General features: G+C 41.6%; 1 protein-coding gene across 1 annotated transcript; it reads left to right on the forward strand.

The window, feature by feature from the left end:
• Positions 1 to 3668: 3668 nt before the first annotated feature.
• Positions 3669 to 4642, forward strand: LOC145266397 (uncharacterized). The gene has a single exon (XM_080122039.1). It carries the CDS (start codon positions 3893 to 3895, stop codon positions 4640 to 4642), a length of 750 nt encoding a protein of 249 aa, XP_079978165.1. The 5' UTR covers positions 3669 to 3892.
• The last annotated feature ends 5224 nt before the right edge of the window (positions 4643 to 9866 follow it).

Raw genomic sequence — 9866 nt, forward strand, 5'->3', positions numbered from 1 at the left:
AATGTTAAGACCACTGATAATTTATCTAATAAAAGGCAATTATAAATTGCTAAATAGGGTCTCAGTATTTAGTATAGCCTCCATTATTACGAATTACTTCAAAAATTCTCTTCGGCATGCTTGCAATTAAGTTTTTTATCAGTTGCGAAGGAATTTTATCCCATGTACTGACAACTGAATCAGAAAGTTCCTTTATCGAATCATACTGGGTTCTATCCTTGAACACTTCTTTTGCCATCCCTCCCCAAAGATTTTCAATGGGATTGAGGTCCGGGGAACATGCTGGATGATCTAACAATTCTATATTATTTGAAGAAAAGTATTCTCGTGCTTGTCGAGAAGTGTGTATCGCAGCGTTGTCTTGCTGGAAAATACAAATTTCTTCCACACAGACGTGGACCTTCAGTCCTGATAGAAGCATTTTCAAGCATTGAAATGTACTTCAATGATGTTTGCCGGCCTTTAACTACTTGCAACTTTAGGGTCCCAGCTGACGAGAAAGCAGCCCAGATCATTAAAGACCCTCCTCCACTATGCCGAGTTGAAAAAGTCTCTTTGAGCAAATTTTTATCATGCCAATAGTGTTGAAATCCAGCTGGACCATCTGGATTAAACTTTTTCTCATAGGAGAAAATTACATTTTCCCACTTCTCTTCATCCCAAGTCTGGTATTTGGCGGCATATTTAAGTCAGTTAGTTTTGTGCTGTTAAAGAAGACGTGGTTTCTGCAGTCACTTTAAATGATTGAAACCCTTCATTTTCAGATGCCTTCTGATGGTTTTAGGACTACATTCTGCTGCTGTTTGGCTTTTCAATCGACTTCAGCTCATACTGGAGTTTTTTTTAAACTTCTTCTGATACGGCGATCCAGTGATGGGGTTATTTCTTTTTTGGTCGACCTGGACTCTTTTTGTGCCCATATTGATCTGGATTTCTTAAAAAAAATTGTGATGACCGTTTTGCTACGATTCACTTTGTTTGCAATGGATCTATGGGAGAGTCCACCCCTATTAAGCTCAAAGATCCCTCCTCTCTCAAACTCTGATAATGCTTTTGCCATTCATAATTTAGTAAGATTTTTTTTATCCACTAACAAGTTGCTTTTAGTAACATAGAAAGCTTTTTGTATTCATTTTTTCAAAACTAGCCGATTTTATTAAAGTGTTCTTATCATTTTGACCAGGTGAAAATGTTTGTTTTTTAAAAATAATTATTAGATCAGGGTTAAGGTTTCGAATGAAGCAGATTTAATTTTTTCCCATCATATTTTCCCTTTTGGCAATGGTTTCAAGCACTTGTTTGATTAAAAATTCGATAATATGCGTAAACGCTTACTTTCTTAAGTGCTCTTATGATTTTGACCATATATATATATATATATATTTATATATGATTTATATATATATATTTATATATGATTTAAAAAATTAAAAAAGGACTTGTGCGCCACCACCAAAGAATCGAAACCGAAAAGTTTAGCTTACGATTTATTTTTTCCTTTGACGTTAATGCCTGACCTATGAAGACGTGTTTTCTGCAGGGCAAAAATTAAAACATGAACCAATAGCTACTACGTTACGCATACATATTATATATATATATATATTTGTATATATATTTCTGTAGAAATACATTTTTCTTATTATATATCAATCAATAAAAAGCTCAATGTGATTACAGAGCAATATATAGAATAAGTGACAAAAATTTATATTCCAAAATTCATGATGTTGACCATCTTTTAATTTATTCCTTTAAATCAGTTGATTTATACAATTCTTGACAGTATCTGTTTTGTAGCGCAAAATCAATCACTTAATTATTATAACAATTAAGTTCAGGGCATAATAGATTTACTAATTGATATAATAATTAATTGCTTTATTTTGCGCTACGAAACAGATACTGTCAAGAATTGTATAAATCGACTGATTTAAAGGAAATAAACTATAAGACTGTCAACATCATGAATTTTGGAATATAAATTTTTATCATTTATTCTATCTCTCTCTCTCTCTCTCTCCCTCCCCCCTCTCTCTCTTTATGTATATACTAGCATTTTGCCGGGCGTTTGGATGTGTATATTGAGCATAAAAAAGTGGTAGTAGGAAGGCAGGCTCGAACCCGTATCGCAAAGGAGGAAAAGAACGGGGTAAAAGCTAACGTTTATGCTGTTACGATCACCGCCAAACCGGAACGACATTTTTTTAAAATTAAGGCTAGGCAATCTAAAGGAGAGGATAACTTTAAAAAAATATCGCCGAAAAAAGTGACCCCCCCCCCGTAGAAAAGTGTCATGTTGAAGGGGAAGATATTAATGTTTTTAGCCAATTTCTCGAAATTTGTCGTATGAAAGATTAAATTTTAAAACGATACTGATCTTGGTAAAATCCGTCGCCTCTATTGAAAGTTTAAGGCAGATATGCAAACAGACATACATACATAAATTTATATATTGGTAACTAAAAATTTTCGACCCAAACTGATGAAAAAGCTTGCCCTATCTCTGAATACCCTTTATGTAAAATTTCCAATATTTAGACCAGAAATTGTCTGAGTAATTTGGAAGAGACTGCAGAGGTCAATTTTTTTAACTTTGACCCCTATTATGACCCCTTAAAATTTATTGTTTTGCGCTCAAATCAAGTTATTAAGTTAGATCCATGTCCAAGGAACCTATATCTAAAATTTCAAGTGCGTAGACCCAAAATTGTCGGAGGAGTTTGGTAGAGTTCTCAAAGGTCAAATCGTTGAACTTTGACCCCTTAATCACCAAATTTCTGGCCCAAAACCGATCACATCGATTTTCCCAAATCTCAGTAACCTGTATATCAAATTTCGAGTCTGTAGACTAAAAATTGACAGAGTTATTGCGTAGTGAAATGTACACAGACACACAGATACACAGACACGTTCACTTTTATAGATATATAGATAGATAGATTGATAGATAGATATATTGGATGCAAAATATAGTAATGATTTAAAAAGTATAAAAAAAAAAGACTCAAGCGCCACCACCGAGAATCGAAACCAAAACGTTCTGCTCACGATTTTTTTTGCGTCTGCCGTCAATGACTGGGCTATAAAAACTTGCTTACTGGAAGGCTAAAAATTAAAATATGGACCATTAGCTACTACGTTATGCATTCGTAATGCCGGCGTCCGTTCTTCACCGGGCAAATTTCTTTTTATTTTTAATTTGCACACTTTTGCACCGATTTTTCCGGGCTAAAACCCAAATATAAAGTTTCGCATGGATTCAAATACCTTAGATATGAAGTGTCATACCTGTAGAGCAAAAAGCTCTAGGAGGAGTTTGGTAGGAAAAATTTGTTCAACATTTTACGCAAATATTATGCAAGTATAAATCATGTAGAATATCTGCATAAATATAATTACACAGAATAGCTAACTAAAGATGATCATCATATGAGAAAACCGAAAAAGCTAATAAGGAATTAATTAAAATGAATGTTTAAAAGAATATGCAAATTAGCTAGATCTTTTGCTAGTGAATGCAATTCCACGACGCATATATAAGAAAATTTGATTTTTTTTTTTTTAAATAGAGAAAGGGGGTTTAATATGAATATGAATACACACACACACACACACACAAAACGAATTTATAGGAGTATATATATATATTCTTTTTTTTTTTTTTTTAATTTCCACCCTAACATTTTTCTTTCTTTTTTTTCCTTTCAGGCTGAGACGACGTCTTTCTTTTAAAGATCGCACAGTCCGTCAAATCACGTCAGCACTTAACCGATCTCACTCCAAAATTCTGACGGGACCCCGCTTAAAACGAACCATACGGCCTTGCAGCGACGGTTGCGAGGTGGATGGGGTAAAAACGGCCGTCGAGAGGGGACACAGGGCCTGCGTCATGAAACACTTGATCTCGGATTCACCCATAGGGATAGGTGAGGGGAGGGACGACATTCTTCTTTTGTTCCAGGCCTGCAAACAACCGGAAATTCTCGAGATGCTCCTGGAATTCGGGTGTGACGTCAACGCAGCATGTCCTAGCGAGGTCGAGTTTCAAGGTCGATTGATACCAGCCGGACAGACACCTCTTCATGTTGCCGCTGCGGACGGGAACCTGATCAGTGTGAAAATTCTCTTACAGTACGGCGCAAACAAAGAAGCCCGCGACGAAAACAGCGCCACGCCCTTGTTGGTCTCTTGCGCGGCCGGCCAAGATGAAGTAACCACTTACTTATATCAAATTTGTCTTGAAAACAAACCTTCTTCGTCTGTTGCTGCCTGGTCAGAGCAAACCCTATTACAAGCCTCTCGTTTTGGTTTTCTTCATCCTGTCCGCCTGATTTGCGAGAAAGGTCTTGCAAATGTTAATTGCTTTGATGTTTACGATGGAGTTACGCCATTGATGGCGGCGTCTCGTGCAGGACACCCGGAAGTAGTGCGTTATCTTCTGGCTCAGAAGAATGTGGACTTTACAAGGCGGGACAAAGTACGCCAATGGTCGGCGGAAGAATACGCACGGGCCAATAGTCATTCGGAATGTCTGTCGCTTTTGCTGGATGCACAGAGAATTATGGCGTCAGAGGAATCAGATTTCAAATCTGTGAATCCTGAAGAATCAAAAACAGAAATCTTCGATGGAAAATCATAAGAAGACAAATAAATAGGATTTTTTTTCTTTGATATTTATTCGTCCCTTTTAGTTCTTTGTTTTTCTTTCTATTGTTCTTTCTTTTGTTTTTGCTTTTTTTTTATCTTTATCATTATTTCTATTTGTCTTTCTTTCTTCATTTCTTTCTTTCTTTCTTTCTCGATTTCTTCTTCTTGTGATTGTTTTTATTCTTCCCGGCATTCGTTTCGTTTTCTTTCTATTATTTTTGCTTATCTTCTTTTCATATTTTTTGCTTCTTTGAACTCCTGTTCTCATTTAGAGCGTTATTTTCACAACGTTTTGGTCGATGTAACCTCCGACCTTCTTTAGGTGTATCTTGTTCGAACTCGGGAATTTGCGAATTCGACAAGAATAATCCAAATAATATGAGTTATCAATCCTCATCTCTAAAATTCTGAAAACTTTCACCTTCTATCATTTTTCTTTCTTCTTTATTTCTTTTTTCTTTCTTTGTTTGCTGTTTTATCATTTCTTTCTCTTTTGATGAAGAAAGAAAAGAATATTTCTTTCTTTCTTATATTTGTTCATTTTTCTTTTCTGTTTCTTCCTCTTTGTTTGTTAGTTTCGTTTTTTTTTGTCATTTATTTCTTTCTTTTTAAATTCCCTTTTCCTTTCTTCTTTCTTTTTTTTCATTTTTTTGCTTTCTTCTCCACCTTCTTCCGCCTTTCTTCTTTTTTTTCTTCTTCTTCTTCTTCTTCTTCTTCTCCTCTTTCTCCACCTTCTCCACCTTCTCCTCCTCCTCCTTCTTCTTCCGTCTTCTCTTCCTCTTTCCCCACTTTTCCTCTTCCTCCTCCTCCTTCTTCTTTCGTCTTCTCTTCCTCTTTCCCCACTTTTCCTCTTCCTCCTCCTCCTCCTCCTCCTCCTCCTCTTCATCCTCCTTCCTCTTCCTTTTCTACTTCTTCTTCTCCTTCCGTCTTCTCTTCCTCTTTCTCCCCCTCCTCCTCCTCCCCCTCCTCCTCCTCCTCTGACCCTATGGGGACCGTGCGATGCCGAATGATCTTACTAGTCGACACGAATTCAGAGGAATTCGCACGGCTTAATTCTAATGATGATGATGATGATGATGGTTTGATGTTTTAAACAGAAATGTCTATGGGATTTTGTCAGAAAGAGAAAAAACAATAATTGTTTTTATCTCATTGTCGTTATATATCTGTTAACAACGAAAAGGTTGTTTTTAAAACCTCTGTTGAGCGATATGAAAGACAGCTTGGGGTGAGGGTCGCCGTCGAGCGTTGTTCGACCAGGGTGACTAATCACCCCTAATTCGACAATAAGTAGAAACACCTCAGTGCAATGAGGGTTAAAAATTGGTATAGATAAAGCCGAGAGGAGGAGTAGAAATTAGGGAAACAGAGAGAGGGAGGAAATTCAAAAGAAGAAAAAGGGAGTACAAATTAATAGGATATAAAAAAGAGAGGGAGAGGCAGGGGAAAAAAGAAAGAATAACTCCAAAAGGGTGGAAGGAGGAATTACTGATTTGATAAAAACAAGACACTTGGCTAATTGGTGTCTTCTTTTCGCTTGGGCAGTTGATCCCTTCCCGTGGACTGACGGTAGATGAAGAACGGAGAACTTGGTAAAGGAAAGAAAACTTCCAGCCCCCCCCCCCACCCGAGTTGCATGACTAGGCCAGTGTGTAACTATTATTTGTAAAGTCGAAGACAATAATCAATTCTATGTTAAGAAAAACCAATTAAGTTTTGACTTTCTTTTCTTTGATTGGAAACGCCGTTGTGAATGCAATATATTTCTCCGATAGCCCAGATGACGGTTGGAAGCTGATTTGAAAGCAGAACGGGAGAGCGACCGACGACGACGGCGAAGACGAATTCGACCACTAGACGAAACCACGGGTGACGCCACAGGTATCGGCTACAGGTGCATCTCAACCACGAGCCTATGCACCTGAGCTGTGCACTGTAGGGGTCACAATTTGGTGCCGATGATCCAGGAGATCTCGTTTCGTTAAGAGATGTGCGAACGAATTTCCACGGGCACACGATTTTTTTCCCCCTCTCAAAAACACAAAATCTCCCTGTGAGAGAAAGGAAAGAAAATTCGGGGGGGGGGGGGAAGAAGAAAAGAAAACGAACGGAAGAAAAGCACACCATTCCTATTTTTTTAAAAGAGATTCTGAGAGCATAGCCAGACCACGGACTGTAGTCAATCGACTATAAGGTCTGGGCCAGCTCGCGTAAACAGCCACCTAGCGGCAGAAGACAGCAGAAGGAGCAGACAGTAAGAGACAGGGTAAGTCACCTTTTGGTCCCCTTTTCATTCTTTGCTCAGTTTTGGTGCTCAGTCTGTGTTTAGAATTGTGAATTTCAACTTTGCACGGAGTTGACAGTAGTTTTGTGGTAGAAAGAGCGTGAGTGGGAAAGACGATGGGTTCTCGCGAAGAAAGCGAAGCAAACCAGTCAGTGGGGGAGGGATCAGTAGAGACCGTAGAGGTACAGATGAAGATGGAACGACCACTGTGGGTGGGTGGGTGGGGGGGGGTAAGTATACCCTCGTATGGAGGAGACGCGAAGGGAGTAGGGGAATGGATAGCAACAGTAGAGAAAAAGAGACTAGTATATGGTCTGACAGATAGGGAGATGGTTTTGTTGGCCTGCGATGGGGCGACGGGTGCGGCCTCGGAGTTTATATGCAGGTGCATAGAAGATAACCCAGGCATAGCATGGACCGATTTTCGTGAACGGTTAAAAAGAAAGTTTGCCGGTGAAAAGACGATGGTCCAAGCAGTAAGAGAGACATCCCGGATAAAGATGGCCACCGGGGAGGATGTAGATGGGCTGGTCAACCGCATGCAGGAACTGGAAATTCTCGCATATCCGGTTGCGGAGCACCGGAACATGGCCACCACGCAGGCAATGTTAATCGACGCGATGGTAGATGTATTGCGAGATGAGACGGCCAAGATAGAGGTGCTGAAGAGTTGCCCGGACAACCTAGAAGAGGCACGCAGGGTGGCGAAAAACCATGCTTGGTTGCAAGCAGGGATAATGGGGGGAAGGCCCCGAGGTGGAAGCAAAGAGACGGAAGGCAGAGTGTGTTCAGAGACCAGGCCGAGGGCCAGAGGCATGGGGTATTGGGGAATGAAAACAGAACTCAGAGAAGGGACAGGGCACCCCCGATATAGGTCCTATGATCCCACCCAAGGCAGAAACAGAGCTATATGCTGGATCTGTAAGGGTGAGGGATATCGGTCAAGTGTGTGCCCCACTGTCTATGAGAAGACAACCCGACAGAAGGGGAGAGTCAGGGTGGGCATCGTAAAGACCGAACTGAACGCGTGTCAGAGGAAGGGCAAAAATGACCGCTTCTCCCACAACCACCAGTCCCACAGGTGCTGGCGGTGTGGAGACCTGGGACATATTAGGAGGGACTGTCCTGACCGGAGGAAAAGCCACTCGAGGGCGAAAGATCCTCTGGAGAGAAGGAATCAGAACCAAACCCCACCCCCTGGCGAACCTGTAGAGAAAGAGAGGTAGGGCAGACAGGTATGGTTGGAAAGAAACCACTGTCACAGGTTGCGATGCTCACGGGAGCGGAGTACTAGGAGAGAACCCCGAAACGGGGGAAGAGGAGAGCCCAGGTGTTTCCTCCGTTCACCAAAAAGGGAGAACTCACCTGTAATGTGACGATAGGAGCCACGCAGGTGAAGGCTCTGGTTGACACCGGAGCGCTAATATCCTTAATAGACGTGGACGTCTATCGGACGGTAGCAGGGAGGAGAAGGTTGTACCCGTCGGATCTGGAGCTCAGTCAGGCCGACGGTAGTTGGATGTCGGTGGCAGTGAAGGTATGGCTACCCGGAAAGAAAGAGAATTTTCCGGCCGGAAAGAAAGAGAATTTTCCCCTTGTATGTGGTATCCGGGCTGTGCAACGAAATGATTCTGGGAGAGGATTGGCTCCGAGCGAAGGGAGCCACTCTGAGTTTTAATCCAGACACGCTAACAGTGAGAGGGGTGGAGATACCACTAGGGTACACGAGGTCTGTTCCTCTTCCTGTGAGAGCTGACAGCTACAGGAAGCTTCCCCCAAGAACGGTCGGGTTCTGTATGGGCAAGGTGGATAGTACCAAGGAACAGGGAGGGAAATTGTCCTAAGTCAACCGGGTAGCGAGGTATAACGTAAATAAGGAGGGAGTAACTCTTACAGATCCAGTGGTTCGAGAATCAGGGACGGTCCCTAAGGCGACGGCCGATAGGACGAATAGGACCAGGAAGGTCAAGAAGAAAAAAAAGTAGCGTTTACTAGACAGTTAAGACAGGGTGACCAGGTTTGGATGAAGGAGACGGGTAAAAAGATAAAAGATCCAGGGGGCAGTCAAACGCGAGATTAGGACAGAGTACCGGACGACTATAGGGACGACACCGAGCGACGGTTTAAGACAAAAGAGACGACCTCTATAGAGTCTAGAAATATAGAGACGGATGGAAAGTTGGAACGGGAAATTGCAGGGCATGAGTTTCACTCCACCAGCTATAGGAGGCCACGAAGAGTAGCCGCGACTCGTGAAGAAAAGATAGTTGAACGGCAGTTGACCGCAGACAGTCGAGCGAATGGGATGAAGAGTATCCAATACCTATCTCCTGGCTCCAGCAAATGGGGAGAAGTGAACCGAGGCTGCCGTTGAGGGGAGCAAGGGACTCCCCGTCCCAGGAGTAGTGTGACGTCCTTCCACCAAGGACTAGTGGGAGTGGGTAGGACAGAGACTGGAGTTTGGCAGCGACATCTCCTGGTTGAAATGTGGCGCAATTGTTTTCTCTGTGGATGCATGGAGGGCCCCCATGTGTTCACACTGTTGGCAGATTGTGTTGCGGACCGACTTTGTAGGTAGCTGAGGGCTAAAACGGAGAAGAGCGATAAGTAATTTAGAAGTATCTCGCAGTGATTAAATTGGCAAACAGAGAGAGTAATTTAGCACGAGAAAGTCGCGTATTGAGCGAAAGTGTCTTGTAGGGGTTTAAACTGTCGAAGCCTGCGATTTTCCCAGTTGAAAGAAAACTGTAATAATTAAATCGTGGGGAGGCAGTTTTGGACTGTCAAGAGAACCACTTGATGTTATCGGCACTTACTTTTGGGAGGAGGCTTAAGTAATTGAGCAGTTCGTGAACTTTGACGAAACATTTTAGCTGGATATCGGAATCTTTTGAAAAAAAAAAAATGTTTTTGTTACCCCAGTCTGGGAGAA

The sequence above is a fragment of the Euprymna scolopes genome, chromosome 41, assembly GCF_053919585.1.
Source record: "Euprymna scolopes isolate OS-2025 chromosome 41, ASM5391958v1, whole genome shotgun sequence".
NCBI lineage: Eukaryota > Metazoa > Mollusca > Cephalopoda > Sepiida > Sepiolidae > Euprymna > Euprymna scolopes.